The following is a 27,288-nucleotide window of genomic DNA, read 5'->3' on the forward strand; positions in this document are numbered from 1 at the left end:
TGACCAACATCAGTGGCAGCTTTGTGGCGATTTGAAGGTTGTTGCTCTCTTGCTTGGTCTGCAGACTGGATACACAAAGTACTGCTATTTTCTCTGCGAATGGGATAGTCGTGCAAGAGATTCTCACTACATCAAGAAAGACTGGCCACTCCAACAGTCATTGGAGCCTGGGAGGAAAAGTGTTCAGCATCCACCACTTGTTGAATCAAGGAAGATTTTGATACCACCCTTACACATCAAGCTGGGTCTGATGAAGAACTTTGTCAAAGGCCATTGACAAAACACAAGCAGCTTTCAAGTACCTCCATGGAAAATTTCCATGGTTAAGTGAAGCTAAGATAAAGGAAGGTGTCTTTGTTGGTCCTCAGATTCGTGAACTTCTTCGAGATGATGCATTTGACCATGCATGCATGGCAAGGAAAAGACGGCATGGAAAGCCTTCCAGTTAGTGGCAATAAATTTTCTCGGAAACAACAAGGCAGACAACTACAGGCTGTTGGTGGAAAACCTCCTCAAGGCATACAAAAGCCTTGGCTGCAACATGTCACTAAAGATACATTTTTTGCACTCTCATCTAGATTTTTTTCCACTGAACTGCAGAGCAGTGAGCGACGAGCATGGCGAGCGATTTCACCAGGACATTGCAACGATGGAGAAACGCTATCAGGGCAAATGGAGCCCATTAATGCTTGCAGACTATTGCTGGACAGTGACAAGAGATGCTCCATTTAATGAATACAAGAGACAAGCCAAGAAGCGCCAAGTAGACACTGAATAGGACTAAACTATGTACATAATAGTTTTTTGCCTTTTGTTTCATAATAAATTTTATTTATATAACCCTTTTGCTGATTTTTAAAGTGTTACATAAACTGGACAGGTGAAATATTATCATGTAAAGCAACCATAAACACATGAAAAGACCTAGGTTTACAATTTATGATTAAAACTCTACTATCTACACAATATACATAGACATAAAATGTAAAAACTTAAATATCTTAGAAACAGTAGCCAATCAGTTGTTTTAATTGTCATATTTGAATTCAGCACATCAAAATACATAATAAATAGCACATTTTATCTCTGAAGCAGACGACTCCCCAAAAATTGTAGACCAGTGTAATTTATTCTTTAACCTACAAATATCACTTTAAGTAACTGTCCATTTGGCTGATAAACTTTTCTTTTGCTGCATACTCTTTAGTTGATTTGAGGCCATTACAATCAGTCAACTCTTACAGCGTGACAGTTTTTGCGTTTCACTTTCCATCAGATGGAGTGAACTAAAATTTCTCCAGACGCCTCAACCATGAGTAACAGGTTTCTGATTCCTCAGACAGAGGAGATTGGAAACAGAGGTTGATGCAACTGGGTAGGGTGGACATTGGAATTTCACTTGGATGTTGTTATTTTATTGGAGAGCAAAGATTTCTTGTTGAATCAGCCAAAGACACTTCATAGCAGATGACATTTTGAGCTGATATTTACAAGTCAAAATACCTGATCACTTTATTTTTAATACACGTGCTCATGCAGAGACTAATGTGCAGCAATTTAGTGAAACCAAGCAATACAGTGCACCGTAAAAGAGCACATTAAAGAGGAATGTGCATTCCTGTAGCCACAAAGAGTAGTGAAAAGCCAGAGCTGAAGAGGAGGTGCTGAAAAGGAAAGAGGAGGGGAGGGATAGCTCAGTGGTTTGAGCATTGGCCTGCTAAACCCCAGGTTGTGAGCTCAGCCCTTGAGGGGCCACTTAGGGATCTGGGGCAAAATCAGTACTTGGTCCTGCTAGTGAAGGCAGGGGGCTGGACTCTATGACCTTTCAGGGTCCCTTCCAGCTCTAGGAGATACGTATAGGAGCACATGATATTAATGGTCTGCCTAGCATCATCCCCAAATGACAAGCTGTGGTGAAAGGAAACCAGATCCAATCCTATTGGTATTGTTAACACCTTTCTCATCCATGTCCTTTCCCATCTGAGCTTAGAGTGCACCCAGTGGGATTTTGGCTATCTCCTGCTCATTGAGGGAAGGGCTCTCTGTGTCCCTACCAGCCCTTCTCCACCCGCTAAGACAAGATCTGTGTCCAAGGGTTTAAAGTAATAGATGAATCCCACAGAAGACTATGGGCCTGATGCTGCTCTCATTTACACTGGTGCAAAACTGATCTAAATGAGGGAATGGGCCCTTGTGACTGTTCTGTCTAGTGCTGACACGGTGAGCCCTACAGCCAGCATTCTGCACTCTTTTAAGCTTAGGTTTTGCCGTAGTTTTGCTCCCTTGCTAAGACATTGGGCCAGATTCTCCACTGGCCTGCATCTTGCACAGTCATTTACACCAAGCATCTGCTTACATCTTTAGAGCCTCTCACTTCTCAGCACGTTTCACTTCTTCCCAAGGGACGCAAGTTTTTTGCTATGTCAATGTTAAGAGCTTTTAATGGCACTGAATGTCATGTCCTGAATAATAAGCATCTCAGCTACCCCAGTGACATCTTTGTTTGTTTGGGAATCACTGACTTCTGTGATCTTAATTAAAATTATGTTCATGAATATTGAAGGTATAGTTTCTTACTATTTCCTTATTCTTTGGCTCTTATCCCAACAGGGCATCAATGTCTGGAACCCTATGCTCCATGAAGCACTGGCAGAATCCATTTTGTTAGGATAATTTATTTTTTTTACATGCTATAATTTGAACACAAATTGTCTCCCAGGGTATAAAAATAGGGTCCCATGCTTAACTATGGGAAGTCGTGTTTGTGTTTCCTAGCATACACTGATCACTAGATTGGCCCCAAAAAGGAGTCCTGACTCCTGACCATGGTGTCACAAGAGACCAAAGAGGCATCAATTGATTTCAGCCTCAACTATAGGCCAGCTAGAGCCCCAGTTGGCATGTGCATTGAAGTGCATGCTGATGTAGAACAACTGTTTCTGTGTGTGTCTGAGTAAATTGAAAATTCTGTTCTTGCACTGAAGTCAGTGGAGTTACTCCACATTTACACCATTGTGAGTAGAGTTTGGCTCTAAACATCCAATTGCAGAACAATGCTTCTGATTCTCTACAGCCATGTACCTCATGTAGTAATTTAAAGCTATGCAAAGCATAGGCATCAACCCCGTGGGTGCTCCGGGGCTGTAGCACCCATGGGGAAAAATTGGTGGGTGCTCTGCACCCACTGGCAGCTTCCTGACCCATCCCCCGCCCCAGCTCACCTCTGCCTCCGCTCCGCCTCTGCCTCCTCCCCTGAGCGCGCCGCCGCATCCTGCTTCTCCCCCCTCCCTTCCAGTGCTTGCACCATGAAACAGCTGTTTTGCGTGGCAAGCGCTGGGAGGGAGGGGGAAGGAGGAGGAACGCGGCACGCTTAAGGAAGAGGCGGGGCCGGGGTGGGGATTTGGGGAGGGGTCCAATAGGGGCAGGGAGGGGGTGGAGTCGGGTGGGGGCGGGGCCGGGGCCGGGGAGGGGGAGCGCAAGCACCTACCGGTGCCAAGGAAAGTTGGTGCCTGTGATGCAAAGCAGCTGTAAAACACTGCCCCAGTTAGAATTTATACGTGGGTGGCAGAGTTTACATCCACTTCACACTCCCTAGGCCCGATTCACCACTATGTCCTTCCACTTTTAGACAGGTGTAATTCCATTGAATTCAATGGAATGATAGCATCTTAAAACTAAAGTAATGTAGTGGTGCATCTGGTCCACTTTGTACCAGTACAAATCACTGCACAAGTGGAGAATCAGACCGTAGGGTATCAAACACAGGACTGGCCCTAGTAACCAATAATATCAGAAGTTGCATGGGGCACCTACAGGGAAGGGGGCAAACAGAAATGCCAACTCTGTCACTTCTGAGCACAGCGTAGAACACGATAGATTGACTAGAACTATATGTACAACAGTAGCAGGATGCCCAATTTGACATACTGTAGATATCTTGTTCAAATATCTAAACAAGCCTAAAGTATATTTATCTAAAACATTTAACTGGTTTGAGCCAACACAAAAACTACATGGCATTTGCCTTCCCCACATACAGATGTATTGACATTAATTACAGGGACTGGCACAGAGTAAATTAATGTCCTATGGGCAGGAAGTCCAGGTTTTTTTCTTTTCTTTATTCCATTTTCCAGGGCTTCTGAACCATGAAGATGTAAACAACTTATTACTGACTCTTCAGATATGATTTCATCAGACATCCTGGATGTCTCGATAGGGATCATATACCGTGCGTGGTATAATAGAAAGGTTAGCATGTTGACCTTATGACTAACGCTTGCGCATTTGGCCACCATCTGGAATTCAGTCCAAAAATCTATTAGAATAAAGTTTGAAAGTATTATTCGGTTTTGTTCATTTTAGTATAATAAAATATTCCATTAGGAACCTGTATTCTTAACATTACATGGGACTGTTGTTAAAAAACAGTTGTACTAACAGCACTTAATGGAATGTAAAAGGGAGCCGAGGTGCAATGCAGTAGCATGCAGAGTGTTATAATTGAAAGCATTATGATTAGGGAGAATGTGTTTCCATTTATAATTGCAAGCAGAGATTTTGAAAAAAGCCTAAGAGAGGGTGGACAACCTGAACCTGAGAAGGAGCCAGAATTTATCAAAGTACATTGCCAAAGAGCCACAGTAACACATCAGCAGCCCCCCACCCCCACCCCCCAGTGTCTCCTACCCGCCAGCAGCACCGCTGATCAGCACCTAACCCTCCATCGCTGCACCTCCCGCCCACCGCAAGCAGCTGTTTTGTGGTGTGCAGGAGGCTGAGGGGGGAAAAGGAATCATAGAATATCAGGGTTGGAAGGGACCTCAGGAGGTCATCTAGTCCAACCCCCTGCTCAAAGCAGGACCAATCCCCAATTTTTGCCCTAGATCCCCAAGTGGCCCCCTCAAGGATTGAACTCACAACCCTGGGTTTAACAGGCCAATGCTCAAACCACTGAGCTATCCCTCCCCCCGAAGAGGAAGCAAGGGCGCAGCAGACTCAGGGAAGGGGCAGGGGCCTTGGGGGAAGGAGTGGAGTGGGGCTGGGGCATGGGGCAAAGCCAGGCGTTGAGCAGTGAGCACCCTGTAGCAATTGGAAAGTTGGCACCTGTAGCTCCAACCCCAGGCTTGGCACCTATGCAAGAAGCCGCATATTAACCTCTGAAGAGCTGCATGTGGCTCCGGAGCCACAGGTTGCCCACCCTTGGCCTAAGAGAATTAGATGCCCATTTCCCACTGAAATTCAGCCCCTAACTTCCTTAGACTCCTTTGACTATCTCAGCTGTAAGAAATTATAGCTACTTAATATCCCAGTTGGTCAGGCAGAAGGGCTCCAGACTGGCCTGTGAGAGGTCACCAGTTTGAGTCCCACCAGACATGCTGGAGATGATACTTTCCCATTCTCCTGGAAACTTCCTCTCTCCTACAATTTTCCTGTCTTATCTCCACTTCCATATATCCTCATCTGCATGATTTTCCTCCAGCCACCTGCAAGCTAGACACACAGTTGTGACTTCTCCTCTCCCCCTACACACATCACACATGTGATCTTTCAGCTATCCCCACACATACTCTCTCTTTCTTTGATGCAATAGTCCTCCCACCCCATCCCACACAATGAACACACAAACACAGGCATGCACATGGAAAGAGTGGATACATGCACATGGTGCTGACTCCTGACTCGGTCTGCCAGCTCCATTCTTACAAACTAGCAGGAGATTGAAAATGATAAGAATCAAGCTCTAATATGCTCTCAGAGCAGGAATATCATCAAATACACTCCTCTGTGGGCTCAGAAAAACAGAGCAAACAGATACTACAGATAACTGTTGCAATGTTTATGTTATACCTGACAGGTGTATAACCATATTGGTGATCCTGACCAACACAATGTACTGGACTGCATGTTGGCTTTTGCCCAGTTCATCAGGGTTTTAAAGAATGCCAAAGCCCTAAATTTGAAGATGGATGGGTTTTTTTCCCTAAATAAAAGGAGTAAATTTTAAAATGGAAGATTTAAAAGGCACAAAGCAAGAGTCCAGAAATGTTGGCATTGTCTCTTTAAATATAAATTAATTCACATTTTTAAAATGATAAATTATTAATATCGGAGGTAACAATTGTGGAAAGGATTTGCAGGTCCACATCTGTGATCAGTACATTAACAGGTCTTGACAGATTTCTATTAACACAGAACATACACATACAGGGCCACAGTCCACACTCTGTAACACCACTTTTAGCTGTTGTAATTCCAATGATGTGAATGGAGTTAAGCTGGAGCAAAATTAGAGTAACACATTTGAGATTGAATCCCGCAAACATGATCACCCTGATTCTCCTTTCCCTTAAACTGGTGTTAGGCTGCTTGAGTTCAGTGGAATTACTCCCGATTCAGACTGGAGCATGTGAGAGCAGATTCAGACCCATAACTGACAATGGGATGACTCAGCAGCATATGGATGTGATTCTAGTTCAGCAGACTGCCAAAGTAAAAATGTGGGGTCCAGATTTTCACAGTAACTCATCTCTGAATTTGGATCCAGCATCTAAAACAAAATGGAGGGAAATCTTGTGAAGACAACTAATTTCTCTGGTTTTCACCTCAACCCTCTCAGGATTCCCTCTTACCATTGTCATATGATGAGTTGAGAATCCACAGGCCCCCCAACAATCACACAAGTGTTTCTGGGGTCTGAACTTCCAGTGGGTGGTGAGAGCAGTGTGGAGTGGACTGCAGTGTTTCTCACCACCCATGTCAATATGAAGGTCGGGTCAGGTTCCACCCTCAGTTAGACCCTTGTGAAATTACAGGGACAGTGGCCTGAATTTGCAGGACACAGAGAGGCAGCTGGGGAAGCGCCCAACTAATACCCCTCAATAGTCCACGATGGGGGTGGGGACCCCATGGGCTTCCTCCCACAAGACAACAATTCTGAGTCGAGAATTAAGGTGGAAATGGGGCACTGGGAAAAGAGTGTTGGGCAGAACTGAAGGTATAACCTAGCAGGGACAGAGCCTAATTTCTACTTTCAAACCTTGGCCGTAGAAATCAGCCTTCGATGGGCTCTGGAAGCCTGGAAGATAAACCCAGAGCCACACAACTGGAAAATCTGAAGAGTGTTTGGATCCAGAGTGCAGGGTTTGGACCAATCTTTAATATAAATCAGGATATAAAGCATGGATAAAAACAGCTCAAATCTCCCCAGGAAGATGCATAATGCTTGTTGTCTATGCAGCATGGAGAAATTCTCACTGTATGTGCTCACATAGTACCTGTCCTTTAGGGCTACAGGTCGCTTCGTATCACAAAAAGAATATCCACATCATGAGGCACCAAATTGTTTCTAAAGCAAGGAGGGTCCCCCATGCTGAAATGTTGCATCCTCTTGAGGACTAAGGAAGAACTGGTTTTCACCAGAGAGGAAACTGGTATCATTTACAGAAACTAGAAACATATAAGGTGACCTGCCTGTCATTCAAAAAACCACCAAGTGACTCAAAAGATCTTTGACTATTTTTTCAGGATCTGCTGTTAATGGGACAGGAATTGTTCTACTGTCATTCATGTTATGTTCCTTTATTAGCCAGAACCTTTAGAAAAATAATACTCCTCCCAAAATACAAACAAGCTTGGTCAGTCCCTGAGAAATAAAGAGCATCCTCTGTTTAAACCCCAAACCTCACCTTCTCAGTCCCTGTGAAACAATCTGGGAGCAAAGCCAAAGTTTCCTGCTATATAAGACCCAGACAGTGCAGGTGAACTATTTCTCCTGACCAACATCTGACTCAGTATCCTTGTGCCAAACTCCACTCAGGATGGGGTTTGGTCAGGGGATACGGGTGTCCGTATGGGCCTTTATGTTAGGTGTCTGCTGTGCCCAAAAACAAGGTAAGAACCCATTCACATTTCATTTTGCTCTGAGAAAAGAAAAGAAAAAGTCTAATTTAATTGGCTCTATATGGATATAGTTTAAACAGTTTTATTTCTTTTACTTTGCAAACCTTCTAGATGGTTGCATTTAAATGAGATTTCTTTGTGTCTTTTTATTTTTGTACCATTTCCATTAAATATTTAATGTTGTGTATTAACTGGACTGATTTAATTTCATCTTGCCTCAAGCCAGTACAATTAACAACATTTAGATGAAGATAGCTTTGAAGATCAAAACAAAATAATAACTATCCATCTCTTGAAATGTCATGATTTCACTATCAGTTTAAAATGTTTTAAAACATTTTATTTTTGGTGAGTTTTCCACTAGGATTGTTGTTAAATCCTACATTTTTATGTAATCATAAATGTAAAAATTACCCTATACTTGATCAGACCCCCATGGTCCATCAAATTCCAGTATCCTGTTAATCACACTCTCCAGTACCAGATGCTTCAGAGGAGGGTGCAAGAAACCCTGCAATAGACAGTCATGGGGTAACCTGGACCCAAAGAAAGTTTTCCTCCTCACTCACAATTGTTAGAGGTGGTCTCAAGCTCTGAAACATGAGGGTTTATATCCTTTTCAAATTATTTATGTCTGTTAGTATCAGTTATTAATAACTCTAGTTATTCTTGTGATCCATATAAGCTCTTGGATTCAGCGATATTGTGGTAATGAGTTCCCCCGCCTAACTGCATGTTGTTGAATTTGCCACTTTTCATCTGAGTTTCAAATTTGCCACTTATATTTGCCAATTTATATTGATTCTTCCCTTGTTTTTTTGTATAATCAGACAGGGTGAACTGAAGTACCTGATCTGTCTTCTCTATGTCATTCATCATTTTGTATGCTTTGTTATTATGATAATGTTACATTAATTAGAACTAATCCCAAAAGCCCTTACTCATGTGAGTAGTCCTATTAAATGTAAAGATTACTTGCATGATTAAGGGCTTGCAGAATTCCTCCTATTCGTATATCATAATTATTGCCACTTCTTGAGAAATGTTTCCATAATCCTTTGTGCTAATGTAAATTTTCTCTTTCTTGTTCACCATTCTCTAAACACTGTCAATTGTAAATATAATGATTTTCAGTGAATTTTGTTCTTCATAAAAGTAAGGGCATGCAGCAAATTGAATCAGGCATAAAATGGAGCAAGCAAGAATTGTACAAGCTTTTATTTAGAGTTCTGCACCTCAGCACTGATCCTTTGCTATTCTGGCCCAGGGACTCTTCTGGGCAGAAAAAGTTATTTCTACTGGATAATGATTACCTGACAGGTGGTTTTGTGATATGGACAGGTGGAGACTAGACTGAGGCCACCAAATTCCTTTTCTCTTGCATCCTACTGTTATGCAAGTGTCTCTTCCTCACATTCTCTGAGTAGAATGACTACAAAATAAGGATGCAATCCTGCTTTGTTAGAAAATGTTAAGGCGGGTGGATTCCTCCCACTACCACCACCCATAAACTTTCTATACTGATTTTTTTTCTTATTTGTCTGCAGCATTTACTACTAATACTCCATCTGGAACAGTGAACTTCATCCCGCCACTGACAACAAGCCCAGTAATAACATGTAAGTTAAGCAAATAGTCTCAAAAATTCCTCCATCTTTCTGAAGTACTGATCAGAAAGTTAAAATAAACAGGGAAACAGACTGATTAATAAAAAAAATGGGTAGATCAGTGGTGTAAGGAACAAATAGCTGGATAAACATGATATGATGGCAAAACAATGAGTTGATTGATAGGTAGATAGGTGGGCAGACATATGATAGATAAGTAGAAACCCAGAAATATAGATAGGGTTGTATATTATAAATGGCAGACAGAAGATGGGTGGAGGAACAGAGATGGGTTAAATAAGTAGGTGGATAGATGGACAAATTGATTATGTATAGTGTCACAATTGATAAATGGACAGAAAATAAATGGAAGGGGACAGAGCAATGAATAAACTAAGGAAATGAAGGCTTGGGCAGACTGATATAATAATATTCACATTAAGTCAGAGAATTTCCAGTTAATTCTTACAAAGAGTTTTCAATCCACAGCCTTCAACCCTGCTCACAATGGCCGCGTATGCAGTACGTGGGGCAATTTCCACTTCAAGACTTTTGATGGGGACATCTTTTACTTCCCTGGACTCTGCAATTATGTCTTTGCATCCCACTGCAATGCTGCCTATGAGGATTTCAACATCCAAATCAGGCGCACTGTGGTGGAAAATGCTCCTACTATCAACCATATCACCATGAAGCTCGATGGGGTGGTTTTTGAAATGGCAAAAAACTTTGTTGTTGTCAATGGCAACAGGTAGGTTTAGACATATCACTGTGTGTGCTGAACATAGCTGTTTCCTCAAACCAGGCATATATTTCAGCACTTTCTTGGAAAAACTTCTAAGCATTTTGATAAACCATGTAACTTTAACCATACACCCATCTCGCCATTCTTCTGTTAAGATATCACACTGTAAAGATGGGCCCAAACCAGAACGCCAGATCAAAATACCCCTGAACTTTGAGGAAGTTTGAATCCAGATCCAGATCCATATTTTTTTGGCTTGGGCCCATCTTTTTTTAAACTGCTTTTTCTTCCACAATACTGCATTGTCGAAGAATCCACATGGACACCTGATAACACAAGCAACCTTTTCTTCGTATTCTGCATAGCAAAGCAAATACTTAGCATCTCTGATACTTTTTTTCTCCAGGGTTCAGCTGCCTTACAGCCAGTCTGGAATCATGGCTGAGAGAAGCAGCATGTATATAAAAGTGACTGCCAAAATGGGCCTGGTTTTCATGTGGAATGAAGATGACAGCATCCTGGTAAGAATAAATACTAGATGCTTCAGAGAATAGGAAACAGGCTATTAAAACATTTAGACTCAAATTTTTGATTGGCTTAAGAATTTGTTTGGGCACCCATTTGCACGCACTGATTCCACACTTGTGCACACAAACAGCCATGGCATATGCAAATCAAATAGGTAAAGGTGTACAAAAGAGAAACTGCCTAAATATTTGACCATATTTGCAGGGAGAGGGATAGCTCAGTGGTTTGAGCATTGGCCTGCTAAACCCATGGTTGTGAGTTTAATCCTTGAGGGGGCCATTTAGGGTTCTGGGGCAAAAATCTGTCTGGGGATTGGTCCTGCTTTGAGCAGGGGGTTGGACAAGATGACCTCCTGAGGTCCCTTCCAACTCTATATCTTAAAAAAAAAAAAAAAAAAAACCTAAATCTTGAGAGGTAGTACGAAGATATATGATTAGTCCCTGGATATACTTGCCCCCAGCAGTTTGGGAGCTGCTGTTTCCCCGTGCTGATTATTTCTCCTATTACAGAGCTATGATTGCATTCATGCATTCCTGAAGAAAGCAACTGTGCTGTGTTCCTAGTGGAAATCAGGCCTCCCACTTAAAATGGAAAAAAGCACTTCCCTCACTTCATTAACATAATAGCATCATTACATCAGGTGCCACTCACCTCCTCACATTTTATTTTCCAGTAGAATTCCACTGTCATAGGACTTCAGTGTCACAGTGGATTTGATTTTCTTTCTGAAGAAAAAAATAGATAGTAAAAAGGCTTATTATAATACAGATATTGCAGTGAAAACTAGTTCTGCACAAATAACTTGGATTCGATGAATCAGAAATCATATCCAAACCCCGTCCATATTCTATCAGCCAGGTTTGAATTGGTGTGCCAAAACATCTACACAACACTGATGAAAATTATGTAGGTGTAGCAGGCACAGCTGCTTGCACTGATTTTGAATACATTGTGGAATGTGTATATTAACTTCTACCAACTTTTCCCCCATCATTTTAGCTGGAACTGAGTGACAAATATGCCAATTATACCTGTGGGCTTTGTGGGGACTTCAATGGTATTCCAACGTACAATGAGTTCTTTTCAAACAGTAAGTGTTAAAAATAATGACAGACTGTTGGTTTCTAGTAGCGCCAATTTCTACACCATCCATTTTTTTGTGTTCTCCTGGTTATACATCTTCAGCAGGCCTCTCTTCCAACCTGCTGAAAGATTTGCTGAGAACATCAGCACATTTGGATCTTTAGTAACTTGAATTATATATGTATTCATGTATACCAGTTGTCTATTTATTTCATGTGTTAGCCAGTTAGATGTGGGCAAAATACTGATGTTCAAGCATGATTAAATATAGAAATACATCCACAGACCAAAAGACAATAACAATACCAAGCAAAGCAATCACAACAATTTTTGGTTAAGAATGTTCTATTTTAACATGCTCCAAGATGTCACCTCTAAATTACATTTACATAATTTTATATATAAACTATATTTGCAAAGCCGCACACATTTTTGTCCATAATTAACATGCAAACATCAGCCCAACATCTCGATCCTGAGTTGCCCGATCCTATTCCACAGTGTAATTCTAGATTGGCCTACTGATTTACATAATCTTTACACTACCTTCTCCCATCCTATCTTTCTGACTTTATCACTCCCTCCTCTCTATATATTCTTCCAATCAGCTGGCTATAGGCCTCTATCCATCTCTCTTTTCCCACTGTCAGTATCACCATTTTGTTTACAAAGCTTTTAGGCAATTTATTCAAATCTCACCTTTTCTCCTAAATTCTGTCTCACAATAGTCTCTTCTATTCAAAACCTGTCTAAAACTTTCTCTTCTGTTATCTAACTATGGGGTCATCTAACCTGGAATGAGTTTGTCATTTTCCAACACAAATTCCAGTTTGCATGTTCCTGAAATTGTTTTCTGATAGAAGGATGATGTCATTCAAAGTAAATAGAGTCTATGATGTCACAGTATTAATTTTGTCTATGGTGCATCAGTGTTAATTTTGTCAACATGCCAAATGTAATGTCTACATGAAAGAACTCAAAGAGAACCAACTCCATTAAAAATCCTATATATTATTAATGTATTTATTGCAGATGCCAAGCTGACTGCCACGCAGTTTGGAAATATGCAAAAGATGGATGGGCCAACAGAAGTCTGTGAGGATCCTACATCATCCTCCCTGAACAACTGCACGGACAATTTTGTAAGGATCTTTTTGTTTATTCATGTGTCTTTCATTTAAATGTATCCACTCTCTTTTCCTGTTTCAGGAGGGACACATGGAGAAAACTATGAAGGGATTGGAGGTAGAAGGAGGAGAATACAAGATGTCATTAAAGAATAATTTTAACAAATGGATAACCATATTAAAAACTGATCCTCTCTATTTTGACAGGTTTCAGAGTAGCAGCCGTGTTAGTCTGTATCCGCAAAAAGAACACGAGTACTTGTGGCACCTTAGACACTAACACATTTATTTGAGCATAAGCTTTTGTGGGCTACAGCCATTTCTTTGGATGCATAGAATGGAACATATATTGAGGATATATATATATATACTGGGCTATCTTGATTATCACTTCTCTTACTCAATTGGCCTCTCAGAGTTGGTAAGACAACTCCCACCTTTCATGCTCTCTGTATGTGTATATATATCTCCTCAATATATGTTCCATTCTATGCATCCGAAGAAGTGGGCTGTAGCCCACGAAAGCTCATGCTCAAATAAATTTGTTAGTCTCTAAGGTGCCACAAGTACTCCTGTTCTCTATTTTGAAGAATTTGTGGATTTAATAAATTGTTCTGTTTTGTTTTCTCTCTAGGATGACATCTGCCATAAAGTATTGACTGGCCCTGCATTTTCAGAATGTAATGTACTAGTTGAGGTTAGCGAGTACATTAAGTCTTGTGAACAAGACTTGTGCCGCTGTGACCAGTCTAAGAATGCCTTCTGTATTTGTAACACCTTTGGTGAATACTCCCGGCAGTGTGCCCATGCCGGTGGACAACCTCTGAACTGGAGAACCCCACAACTGTGTCGTAAGTGTCTCTAGAACTGGCCTTCATCTGTGCTTGCCAATTAGTCAGCAACAGAGTCCTATAGTTTGTTGGGGATTCATGGGAACTAAATGTTATTAAGTACTGGATTGGTTTCCAGAGGGCTTTTATATGAATTCCGTACTTCGGGCCAGATCCTGGGGTGCAGCTGATCTCCCTATGGTTAAACTTGGTCATTAATATTTATCAATGTAAATTCTGGAGTTTCATTCCCCAGGGTATAATTGGATACTTCAGTGATTTCCACAGAACCCAAATATGCATATGCACTGGAAAATTGACGCTTCCAAATTTCACTAGAAATTTAGATTCTTGAAAAGAGGGGATGGCAAAACAAACGTGCCAGAGTATATGCCTCAGAGATCTGTGAGACAATTACTCATGAATCCATAGAATTCCAGACTTTAAGTCACAAATCCAACATCATACAGTTCTATCTGATGCACAAGTTTTTGAAAAACACACCTAAACTACAAAATATGGATTGAGATTTCCAAAATCCAAGGAATCCTTGGACCTCGGGTTTGGTGTGGCCTCATCTCTAGTGGGGAAAGGTTGAATGAGCATGCATTCTAATATGTAGCAAATGGGGATTACATTTGAATTCAGAAACCTGTCTTCCTTTAAAATTCCAGCCAAGAAGTGTCCTTTCAACATGCAGTACCAGGAATGTGGATCCCCCTGCACTGACACCTGCACCAACCCTGAAAGATCTCATGTCTGTGAAGATCACTGTATGGATGGCTGCTTCTGTCCCCCAGGCAAGTTTTTATTTACTCCCATCTTTCATAGTCTCAATAAAGAGCACTAGCAGATTTACATGTAGGAGTTTAGTAGCTTTCTCAGGGGTCAGGGCTCCTCCAGCTACCCTCTTCACGGCTTCAAGTGGTAGGCCTTTACCCGTGCACAACAAGTGACAAAACACGTGACTGAATAATTAATTTCCTGTAGATATGCAACATCTGCAAAGTAGTGAGGAACAATCAGGGACCAAAATAGAACATAAAATGCTACCCGTCTTATAGGAATTAGGTGGTTTTACTACAGCAATTCAGTATTATTCAATTGAATTCACCTTACAGGGCAGGAAACCCCTTGAAAGACCAATGGGATTTTAAGACTCCCAGGGCAAGACCCTCAGCTGGTGCAATTTGGCATAGCTCCCCTGACTTCAATGGAGCTATGACCATCTATGAGCTCCAAGACCGTATTTTATATTTGTAGTAAACTTTTTAAAACAAGAAAAACTGCATATTGTCTATATGTATAAAACACCTTTGTAATGTATCCGTTTCTTTCTTCATTTAGGAACTGTGCTTGATGACATTAACAATGCTGGCTGCATCCCCCTTTGGGAGTGCTCCTGTACTTACAATGGCAACTCTTATGCTCCAGGGACATCTTTTCACGCCCATTGCCATTCCTGGTAACTTACCTATTTTGCTGTTTCTTTTTTAGTAAAATGAATTAGTTTAATGGTTTATTATACACAATTTCATCATTAACCACCTCTGAGTGCATATTACTGACTTCCCTGCAATTCTAACAGAATCTCAAAAAAACGTTTGTCTCCTTTAGTGTCATTATTTAACAGGCTTTGCATCCTGACTCAAGTTAAAATAAGGATTTGTGATATATAGGTTTCTTACCTCTCCATTAAAATTCTCTCTCTTTGTTTGCTCCCTTGAAGTATTTTGACTTTTCCAAGACAAAAGAAACTGCAGCCACTCACTTATTTGCAAACATAGATTTCCCCTGAAGAAGCCAAGAATAATATGATGGGAACATCAGTAGCAAAACAACAAAACTTAATGACATTATAACTCCTTTCCTCCAAGCTATTATCGCTGATTGTGATTAATTTCTCCGCTTTCCTTCCAGTACCTGCAATGGAGGCCAGTGGATTTGCACAAACATTCCATGCCCTGGATCTTGTACAGTTGAGGGAGGTTCACACATCTCCACATATGATGAAAAACGTTACAATGTCCATGGAGACTGCACTTATGTTTTGTCTAAGGTAAGCACCATCAGGTTTTAATAGGTCATAGAGTCCTATGCAGTTATATGGAGGAAGGAGTGGGAGGGCTGCCTGAGTCAGGACTAGAGAAGCTAACCACACTTAGGAAAGACCATTGGAGAGTTTCCTGTTAAAGCAGAAGAGCACTGTATTGAGCGAGAATATACAACAATTCATGCAAAATGTATGAACTAGTTGTGATGTTGGGAGAAAGGTAAATACTGATGTATTTCAGATTCCAGGATGTGGTAATTGTTGGTAAATGCTGAATATTTGCAAGCAACTGCTGTATTTGGTCTATTTTCATAGCTGTCATACAATTCAACCCCCTTGCTGCGTGGCAACTGTTTTTGCCATGTTACTAGTCCTTGGTCATAACAGGTCAGGCAGGAAAAAATGGGGATAGAGAGTGAAGCGGAAGCACATTTTTTAGAGGGGGTTGAAACAAAACTTTGAGTCTAAACACCAGAACCAGATCCAAATTCTGTGACTAGTCCCAGTCTCTATCACTATAACACTAGCTCAAAATAGCCCTGAGCTTTGGGAAAGTTTGGACCAACCTCTAAAAAATAAATATTTTTCAGACCTGGGAACAAGCCTTTAAAGCAATAGTTGTTGGTATGGTTTTTTTCAGCTCTGTAAAAATGACACATTCGCTGTTCTGGGAGAACTCCGCAGATGTGGCTTGACAGACACTGAGACATGCTTAAAGACAATAGTCCTCAGCGTTAATGGAGGACAAACTGTAAGTATCCAAAACAAGTGGTGAAAATGCTGCAGGAATATTTTATAAAAATGTGGGGAGCATAAAGATTAAGCCAGAATGAGTCAGGGATAGAGCTTTGTTAATCATTGATTTTTCAATTCAGGTCAAAGGAAATGTTTCATTTGAGACAAAATGAAAAGATTTGTTTCGTTTTCAAGTTCTTTTATCTTTTAAAAAAATTAATAAAACTAAAGTTAAAAAGTCATTTGGAGTCAACAAATCTAAACAGTTCATTTTGAATATGTCCGAATGAAAGGTTTAAACTTTTTTCTTTTATTGAAACTATTTAGCAAATGCGACGTATTTGGAAAATGTTTGTCCACTTGAATCTGCATTTCTCAGCATAAAAAAAAGTTTAGTCTAGAAAATTTCACCCAGATCTAGTCAGGGAGTGGCATTTATCCTTCTAAGGATCTGCAGGTCTGGAAAGTATGTATTAGTTTTTAAAACCAAGGTAAAATAAATGTATCTTTATTTATCATAATAGTGAGGTAAGTAGTATGTTCAGCCCTGTGCTAGTTCAGTCAGAAAAGATACTTTATTCTCAAAACCGGAGAGAAGTTCTCTTTCTATTAAGTAAACAATGACACCATGATCTTCTTGGCTTCTCCCTAAAACTACCAGCTGCACTAGCTGTAAGTCAGTTCAGATACAGAGGCTCTGCATCACTGCAAACCAAGATAGCCTGACCACTGCTGCGGCTCTGTAAAGGACAAAGAATGATTCTTTAAAACAATTCCCTTTCTGAAGGGAAGGCAACCGAAGATTAAAAGGAAGGACAATTAAGATTTTAAAGGAAGGGTAAAAAAATCAGAAAATCAACCCCCTTTCATGAAATTCTTTATCATGCTGATATTACCAATGCATGACATAATGTTCCTTTATCTCTATCTTCCTTGCCAGATCATTGTGATCAAGCCTGGAGGTGGCGTGTTTGTGAATTGGATCTACACTCAGTTGCCCTTCTCAGCAGGTATGTTTCTCTCCCGGGGCCAATACGTGACACTCTCAAAACTTCACCTAGACTCCTGCTTATTATTTTAAACTTCAAAGGAGTTGATGTGATGTCAGTATAATGAAGAATCCCATAGCCTAGCATGTTCACACTAGATTCTCACTATGATGATTCTTGACACAAATGGTGATTCCAGCAATAGAGGTCCAAAGTCTCATGATACATTACAGCCTGTTGTCCAACTTGTTAAGATACTAATTTGTTTTTTGCTGTCTATCCTCATAAAGAATGATCCTTGCTGAAGATTTTTATGCCACCCAGAGCCTGCTCATTCTCCTCTCCACAATGGACTTGCAAGATACGAGATTAGACACTAGAACAAAATTATTCTTGTTAATGCTTGATGTAATCCAATTTTTCCCTTCATTAGTCTGTGGGAAGGAGCAGACAAAAGGAGCATTCTATTCCTGTGTAACTTTAATACAAACTTCACTTGCTAGCTCCTAGGCAGTCACAAGCAAATATTGCATTGTATTTTTCATTCAACTTTAAGCATATCTTGGCTTTACTCCACACTAGGGGTCTCTATAGTTGCAACAGTAATCCAAGAAGAGCCATAAGAATGGGGTGTTTCCAGCATTTGATCTCTTCTGAAATCTGATTATCCTGTTCTTTGTCCATAGCTAATGTCACCATTTTCAGACCCTCATCCTTCTTCATCATGGTGGAAACAAACTTTGGACTTCAACTGGAGATCCAACTTGTACCCATCATGCAAGCGTTTGTGCGACTGGATCCATCTTTCAAAGGGCAGACTTGCGGTAAGTGAATGTAACAAAACCAGTGACCTGCCTGAAATCCCCATTGGTCTTGTATGAATGATTCAAACTTTGTGTTTTTTCAACAGGTCTCTGTGGAAACTTCAACAATATTGAGGCTGATGATTTCAAAGCCATAAGTGGTGTAGTGGAAGGAACAGCAGCTGCATTTGCTAATACCTGGAAAACACAAGCTTCATGCCCTAACATCAAAAACAACTTTGAGAATCCTTGTGCCCTCAGCGTAGAAAATGGTAAATCCATTATAGAAAATTGTCCATGACATGCGGGCAATTTGAAATTAGATTTCTAGTTCTCCCTATAGAGCTAATGGAAAATACTTGACATAAAGCAAAAATTAGAAGAAATAAGAGATTTTAAACATGGTAAAACATACATTTGGAATCAGAAAGAAATGTTAATAATAAGAGAAGAAAATTAGAGAGAAGCTAAGTAATAAAATAAGTGCAAGAAGCATGGATACTTTCCAACAACAGTTTATCTTCACAGACTTAGGTTTAGTGCATAAGATGACAACTTGGTGCAGAATGAGTGTACAATAGCTATATGTTTATAAGGCTTTGGTGAATTCTTTGTTCAATCCATGGTAAGAAACTGCTTTTTCATAACTTTGGCTTTAACAAGTCTTTACCAAATGTTGCAGTGAGCAAAACAATGTGATTGCTATGGTACAATTTCAGAATTGAGTTTACAAGAGATCATGAGTCACACAAGGGCACATTAGCACTAGGTTTATGAGCCTAATGAAATAAAAAGAGTAATATGGATTTCTTTCATTTCCTCTATTCACAGAAAAGTATGCTCAGCACTGGTGCGGATTGCTGACGGACAGCACAGGACCTTTTGCCAATTGCCACTTAACAGTGAATCCAGCTATTTACCACACGGTACTTAGCTATTTTTCTTTTTCCTTTAAAAACCAATCAAAATTGGAGCCTTAAAACCAGCTGTTTGGAAAGAAATGTCCGAAACACGTCTCCCAGATTATGCTGTGTCTATATTTTAATCTGCATAATACATCACTTCTTTTTCTCTATATATGTTTCTTACTCTATGTGTATATTTCCTACTCTTATTTCAGTCTGCAGTCTTGGTTTTATCATCCTGAATTGCTTTTACACTCTTTGTTAAACAAGAACTGCTATTTGCCACAGAGCAAGAAAACCAAAATGTAAACATATAAAGAGGAAATTATATATAAAGTATATAAAATATATGAATTCTATATAAATTTTTGCTTACTAAAGCATAATATCTTCAGAATAATCCATATATTTAGGTAAAATGGGAGATTACGAAGCATACAATAGATTCTTTGGCTCTTATTTTTCAATAATAACTGCCAATATTTGGGGGTCTCCATTATCGCCATATCAAAAAAATCCTAAAAGGAGGTAGGAAAATATTAAAGATATGTTGACACTGCTCACAACTGAATGTATATGGAGAAGAAGCTGATACATAAGACCAGACATTAACAGGACCTGTTTTTGGATGGGCAGTTCTGTGATGATTAATTAGTTTGTTTCTGCACCCCTAGAACTGTCTGTTTGACACCTGTAATTGTGAAAAGAGTGAGGACTGCATGTGTGCTGCCCTCTCTTCCTATGTGAGAGCCTGTGCTGCCAAAGGAGTCCAGCTGGAGGGATGGAGGACTGATGTCTGTTGTAAGTGTTATAGCCCACTCCCTCAGTCTTCTATTCTGAAAGAACCAGTAGTAGAATTTATCTATCAATCATCATTTTATATCAATTTCTAGCCAATCCAGGGCTCTCCCAGTAAATTTTGAAGGAAAGATATTGAAAAGTAAAATTCTAACAATAATTCCCTATTTTTTTTTAATGTATTGGAGGTTAGTTATGGTGAATACAGATGGAAGATACAGTTGTGGCTAGGAAAGAGACAACTGCTGCTGAAGGGGCTCTAACTCTCTCCGCAGAGGCTCTAAGTTAACTAGAGTTTCATCTGTCACCGGTTGCCATGGAAATGAATGTGTCAGATCACAGAAACAATATTAATTCTAAACAGAACACTTTATAAATAAAGAATGCTTAAACAAAGGGTTGTTTAAAGTCACCAAGCTGTTTTCTTTGATCCAACATGTCTGTTTCCAGTGCAGGAGTATTTATGTACCTCAGGAGGCCTCATGCCTCGGACTGCACCAAAGGTTTATAGGTTTCTGTTGTAACTGCCAACCTGATGTGTGGTTTCTCTTTCCAAATCTCATTTGAAGACATATCTTTTTTTCATTTGCATATATCACTTCATTTGTCCCCCATCTACTGTTACCTTTTTTTTTTAATATAATGCTGTGCATTATTTAACTCTGAAAGCATGCTGGGATAGATTTTGTCTGAAAGAAATGTGATACACAAAAAGATATATAGCATTGTTGTTTATGTTATTCACACTACATATTGCCCCTCTCTCCCCACCAAATAATATCTGGAACTAACAAATCTGTTCATGTAATTTTTGTTTTTGTTTTTCCTTCTCAAGCCAAATACACAACCTCGTGTCCCAAATCCTTGAGCTACAGCTATACCATCAGTTCCTGTCAACCCACTTGCCGGTCTCTGAGTGAGCCCGATGTCACATGTAACATCAGGTTCATTCCAGTTGATGGTTGCACCTGTGAAAAAGGAACCTACATGGATGAATATGGCAAATGTGTGTCTGCTAGTGAATGTCCTTGTTATTACAAAGGATCTCCCATTCTGTCTGGGGAAGTTATTCATGAAGATGGTCTTGTATGGTAAGAGATTCTTTTATAAAACACTAAAGCTGCATTGTATAAACTTTCTAAATAAAAGAATACACCTCAGTTAAGCTGGCTGTACCCAGCCCTGCATGATTTTCAATACAATGCTCTGTCCACAGAATAGTTCTGTTAGACTATGAGAGCAGTGCATTTTTCCAGACATATGAGAACTATTGTATTTAGGCGAGATTCCTGTTGTATTCAATGATTTTTCCCAGCATAAAATACAAAAATACACAGTGAGAGGTTTTTAGTATAATAAACATCAAACTCACCGGGAAACACTGTCTGTCACATTTTCGGTCACAATTTTTCCTGGACATCTATAGCCGAGATCATAGGGAAATACCACCAGTTGTTGGGTTGACAAGAAACTTTTTTCTGTAACCACAAGGTGGCATGTTAGAATCTCATGTCCTATTGGAAAGTTCTGTAACAGCAGAAGAGAAGCTCAGTATGTGGGGCTTAGAACAGAAGGCGCTACAGAAATACAAAATAATAAATAAATATTATTATTATTCCCTTCCATTTCTGACAGCACTTGTGCACAGGGTAAACTGAGCTGCATTGGAGTTGTGAACCAAATCCCAGGTAAAAACCCTTCTTTAGCTTCTCTTTGCTCTCTAGCCTGTCCTTGGCTTTGAGTACGTTTTCTCTTGGTGCAACAGAACAAAACTGAAACACACAGGAAAGTCAATAGGGTGGAAACCGTTGCTTAATTTCATCTACTATTTTTAAAATAAAACATCAGTCTATACAGTGTGACCAGTTAAAAAAAAAGCACACAAAAATTAACATGCAGGTAATGAAATAATAATTACATGTAATTTCTAAAAGATTATATAAATTAAAAACTGCTGCTTCCTAGGGAATTCATAGCGTCCTGTCCCATAAGCCCCTGCATTCTTTTTTTAATTGTGCTGAATATGAAGAGCCGAGACTCCTTATAGCAAATTGAAAACGTGTTATTGTTGTGCAAACTCTGGTGCCTTTTCTCATCTCTCTCATATCATTCTCTCCCCTAGTTTGTGCTCCTCCCATGGTCTACTTCGACTGCAGAAATGTCACTGCAGGCACCACTGGAGCCGAATGCCAGAAGAGCTGCCAGACGCTTGACATGCAGTGTGTAAGTATGAAGTGGCTGGACACTCCTGTACACTAGAACTATTCATTGTTCACAAATATGGTCCTGAAGCTGTAATACTGATAGTCTGTTGTTTGTGCAACGAAACCCTGGAAGCATGTTATGAAGCATTAACAATGGGATCACTAAAGGTCAAGTTCATGAGCAAATAAAAGTCAACTTTACTTGAATCTCTCACATAGGTACTGACTGGAGATGCATCAGACTTTGTAGATCTAATTCAGATAACAATACCTAGCAAGAACTAGTTCTCAGCAAAACATCCAGAAGTTTGTCATGTGCACAATCTGTTCAGTAGAAAATTACTGGATGTAATCTTGATTGAAATTGTTAATATTTTTTGTGCCGTGATGCATTTTTTAATAATCTCTTACACATCCAATTATATTACAAAGGTTAGGAACATGATAACAGCCTGATTGGCTGTGTCATTTTATGAGACAGCATCACATGAGATAAATGGCAATCCAACTTAATGCATCAGAAAAAAATTTATTAAACTATTCTTTTTTTAACTTATCATCCTCTCAGACACAGATCAGCAGGTCCACAGGTTCATCAGCAAGTCAGGCTGGTACCCAATTCAATATCTTTCCCACTTTCACAATCCATAGACCACCTATGGAGACTGGGACACATGAAATATTGATGTTTAGCAGGTTTTATCTTCCACTAAATCTTCCTTTAGCAACCAACCATATGTTTGAGCAAAATCCATATTTTCCTTCAAGCCATCTCTGATTTTAACTGCATGTAAATCAACAGTCCAGAGACAGGTTCTAAGAACCTAATCTTACTCTCTCTCTACTTGAGTAAGTAAAAAGCAACAGAGGGTCCTGTGGCACCTTTAAAACTAACAGAAGTATTGGGAGCATAAGCTTTCGTGGATAAGAACCTCACTTCTTCAGATGCAGGAAGTGACATTCTTACCCACGAAAGCTTATGCTCCCAATACTTCTGTTAGTCTTAAAGGTGCCACGGGACCCTCTGTTGCTTTTTACAGATTCAGCTTAACACGGCTACCCCTCTGATACTTGAGTAAGTAAGTTACATTTTCTGCTTGGCTTTACAGTACAGCACACAGTGTATGTCTGGCTGCATGTGCCCCTCTGGGCTAGTGTCAGATGGTAAAGGCAGCTGTGTTGCTGAAGAGGAATGTCCATGTATTCACAACGAGGCTACCTACAAACCAGGGGAAGAGATCAAAGTTGACTGCAACACCTGGTATGTATTCATTGAACTGTGTGGTTCATGGAGCCACCACATTGCCCTTTCCAAAGATCCATATATAAGCAGCACAATGGCGAAAAGAAATGTTCATTGGATTGGGTTGGCAGATGGACTTTTCAGTATATTAACCATAACAAGCCAGTTTTCTGTCAATCAAGGTAGATGGTAAAAGCAAAGAGTGGGAGCCAGGAAATCTTTGGGTTTAAGGTTTTCATAGAAACAGATTCATAGAAAAATGGGGGTGGAAGGGACCTTCACAGATGATCTAGTCCATCCCCCGTGTTGTGGCAGGACAAGTATACCTGGACCATCCATGACAGGTGTTTGTCTAACTTGTTTTTAAAAACCGCCAAAGATAGGGATTTCACAACCTCGCTTGATAATCTATTCCAGAGTTTAACTATACTTGTAGGTAGAAGGTTTTTCTTAATATCTAACCTAAATTTCCCTTGTTACAGATTAAGCCCATTACTTCTTGTCCTATCTTTGGTGGACATGAAGAATAATTGATCAAGTCCTTAATATATTTGAAGACTGTTAGCAAGTTCCCTCTCCATCTTCTTTTCTCAAGACTAAACATGCCCAAGTTTTTTTTTTTTTAAACATTTCCTCATAGGTCAGCTTTTCTAAACCTTTTCTCATGTGTGCTGCTCTCCTCTGTACTCTCTCCAGATAGTCCACATCTTTCTTAAAGTGCGGCATTCAGAACTGAACACAGAACTCCAACTGAGGCCTAACCAATGCTAAGTAGAATGGGAAAATTACGTCAGTCCTGTTAATATAGCTCAGAATTATATTAGCCTTTTTTGCAACTGCATCACATTGTTGACTCATATTCAATTTGTGATCCAGTATAATGCCCAGATCCTTTTCACCAACACTACTGCCTAGCCACTTATTCCTCCTTTTGTAGTTGTGCATTTGATTTTTTCCTTCTTTAATATAGTACTTTGCACTTGTCTTTATTAAATTTTATCAACAGTTCTCCAATTTGTCAGCGTCATTTTGAATTCTAATCCTGTCCTCCAAAGTGCTCGCAATTCCTTCCAGCTTGGTGTTATGGGCAAATTTTATAAGTATACTCTCTATTCTATTGTCCAAGTCATTAATGAATATATTGAACAGTACCGGACCCAGGACAAACCTCTGCAGGACCCCATTAGATACATCCCCCGAGTTTAACACCAAACCATTTATAATTACTCTATGAGTACAGTCCTTCAACCAGTTTTACACACACCTTACAGTAATTTCATCTAGACCACATTTCCCTAGTTTTCTCATGAGAATATCATATGGGACTTTACCAAAAGCCTTTCTAAAATCAAGATATATTACATTTACAGCTTTTCCTCTATCCACTAGGCCAGTAATCCCATCAAAGCAGGAAATTAGGTTGGTGTGGCATGGTTTGTTCCTGACAAAATCCATGTTGGCTATTACTTATAGCCCTATTATTCTCAAGGTGTTTACAAATTGATTAATAATTTGTTCCAGTATATTTCCAGGTATTGAAATCAGGCTGACTGATCTATAATTCCCCAGGTCCTCTTTGTTACACTTTTTCCTTCTTCAGTCATCTGGGACCTCACCCATCCTCCATAAATTCTCAAAGATATTCATTAATTGTTCCAAGATTGCCTCAATTATTCCTGAAGTTTCCTAGGATGAATTTCATCAAGCCCTACCAACTTGAATATAGCTAACTTATCTACATATTCTTTAACGTGCTCTTTCCCTATTTTAGTTTGCATTCCTTTCTCCTTGTTGTTAATATTAATAATGTTAACTATCTGGTCACAATTTACCTTTTTAGTGAAGACTGAAGCAAAATAGGCATTAAGCACCTCAGCCTTCTTGATAATGTCCATTATTAACTCTTCTTTCCTGCTAAGTAGAGGACCTCCTTCGTCTTTCTCTTGCTCATAGTGTATTTATAGAACCTCTTCTCGCTGTCTTTTATGTCCCTTGCTAGAGGTAACTCATTTTGTGCCTCAGCCTTTCTGATTTTGTTCCTACATGCTTCTGCTATTCTTTTGCTCTCATCCTTAGCAATTTGTCCATGTTTTCACTTTTTGTAGGATTTTTTTTTATTTTCAGTTCATTAAAGAGCTTGTGATAGAGCCACATTGGCCTTTTACTATTCTCCTATCGTTCCTTTGCATCGGGATAGTTTGCTGTTGCTCCTTTAATATTGTCTCCTCGAGAAACTGACAACTCTCTTGGACTCCTTTTCCCCCTAGATTTCCATCCAACAGGACCTTGCCTACCAGTTCTCTGAGTTTGTTAAAATCTGCTATTGTTCTTAGTCTGCTGTTCTCACTCCTTCCATTCTTTAGAATAATGAAATCTACCATGTCATGATCATTTTCACCCAAATTGCCTTCATCCATCAGATTCACAACCAGTTCCTTCCCTGTTGGTCAGAATCAAATCTAAAATGGCTGTTCCCCTGGTTACTTCCTTCACCCTTTGAAACAAAAAGCTGTTACCAATACATTCCAAGAACCTACTGGACATTTTGTGTTTTGCCATATTACTTTTTCAACAGATGTCTGGGTGGTTAAAGTCCCCCATTACTACCAGGCCTTGTGTTTTCATACAATATTATCTATATTCCTATTAACCCCTTCATGCTGATGATATAGAGCTTTTGCATTAATTGTTTGTTTGGAGAAATTCTAACTTTAACACTAGCGTGAACACAACATTTACCAGGACTGATACATACTGAATTAAATAAATATGTTGTGGGAATTACATGTGCATCAAGTGAGTAATTTTATGATTAAAATGTTTTCTTCTCCTTCTTAGCGTGTGTAAGAACAGGATGTGGAAATGCACCAGTGAACAATGCCTTGGTACATGCACTATTTATGGAGATGGGCATTACATCACATTTGATGACAAACGGTTTAACTTCAATGGAGGTTGTGAATACACATTAGTCCAGGTATTGAGCTTTTGTCTTAGCATTACTACTTGTGGAGTCACCTGTATCCTCCATATTGCAATTATCCATCTGATAACTTCATTTCTCTCTTCAGGACCACTGTGGGAAAAACAGCACAGTCAATGGAACCTTTCGAGTTGTCACTGAAAACATCCCCTGTGGCTCCACTGGGACCACCTGCTCTAAGTCTATTAAAGTCTTCCTAGTGGTGAGTAGCTTTTTTGGTACATTTTTGAAAAGAACATTTTTATTATGTATCCATTTGAGACTCAGGAGGAGCCAGAAGCTTCTGAAGTGAAGACTTTCCAAGGTTAGTAAAATACAATTTAAGCCAAAAACAAACAAAATATTTGGTAGTGCTTCCAATCTTTATTTATTTGTTTGTTTGTTTATTTGGTGGCAAAGCTATCCTATGTAGTATTTGGGCCAAATTTAATTTTCCAGGGGAGTTATGTAAAATAAATAATTTTATGGTGCACCCTATAGTACCTCTATAATTGTAGGCATTCTCTCCTTTGATTGACTTAAACAATTTAAAATGTATGTTCTTAAAACAGTTGTACGGTCATATGATTTGAACTATATAAATTAGATTTATCTCATTTGCCTCAAAAATGAATAATTACTCATCTTTGCTGGATAAATAGTATTGTTCTCTTTAAAATGGAAAACAGACATAGTTAAGATCATTCCCAAACGTTTGTTGTTGGGAGGTGTCTCCTATACCAACAAACCATACTAATTACTGAAAAACTGATC

General features: G+C 39.6%; 1 protein-coding gene across 1 annotated transcript in view; it reads left to right on the forward strand.

The window, feature by feature from the left end:
* The first annotated feature begins 7,798 nt into the window (after positions 1–7,798).
* Positions 7,799–27,288, forward strand: part of LOC128836123 (mucin-2-like) — a 56,369-nt gene continuing 36,879 nt past the window's right edge. The window contains exons 1-22 of the mRNA XM_054026138.1: positions 7,799–7,893; positions 9,450–9,521; positions 9,999–10,260; positions 10,661–10,775; positions 11,782–11,872; positions 12,898–13,007; positions 13,627–13,843; positions 14,497–14,622; positions 15,170–15,287; positions 15,743–15,881; positions 16,516–16,626; positions 17,551–17,620; positions 18,286–18,423; positions 18,510–18,674; positions 19,234–19,328; positions 19,982–20,108; positions 20,941–21,196; positions 21,741–21,793; positions 22,228–22,328; positions 23,419–23,570; positions 26,391–26,529; positions 26,624–26,737. Of these exons, the coding sequence (XP_053882113.1) occupies positions 7,821–7,893; positions 9,450–9,521; positions 9,999–10,260; positions 10,661–10,775; positions 11,782–11,872; positions 12,898–13,007; positions 13,627–13,843; positions 14,497–14,622; positions 15,170–15,287; positions 15,743–15,881; positions 16,516–16,626; positions 17,551–17,620; positions 18,286–18,423; positions 18,510–18,674; positions 19,234–19,328; positions 19,982–20,108; positions 20,941–21,196; positions 21,741–21,793; positions 22,228–22,328; positions 23,419–23,570; positions 26,391–26,529; positions 26,624–26,737 (2,844 nt within the window). The 5' untranslated portion in view covers positions 7,799–7,820. The remainder of the gene's footprint in view (positions 7,894–9,449; positions 9,522–9,998; positions 10,261–10,660; positions 10,776–11,781; positions 11,873–12,897; positions 13,008–13,626; positions 13,844–14,496; positions 14,623–15,169; positions 15,288–15,742; positions 15,882–16,515; positions 16,627–17,550; positions 17,621–18,285; positions 18,424–18,509; positions 18,675–19,233; positions 19,329–19,981; positions 20,109–20,940; positions 21,197–21,740; positions 21,794–22,227; positions 22,329–23,418; positions 23,571–26,390; positions 26,530–26,623; positions 26,738–27,288) is intronic.

The sequence above is a fragment of the Malaclemys terrapin genome, chromosome 4, assembly GCF_027887155.1.
Source record: "Malaclemys terrapin pileata isolate rMalTer1 chromosome 4, rMalTer1.hap1, whole genome shotgun sequence".
Taxonomy (NCBI): Eukaryota; Metazoa; Chordata; order Testudines; family Emydidae; genus Malaclemys; species Malaclemys terrapin.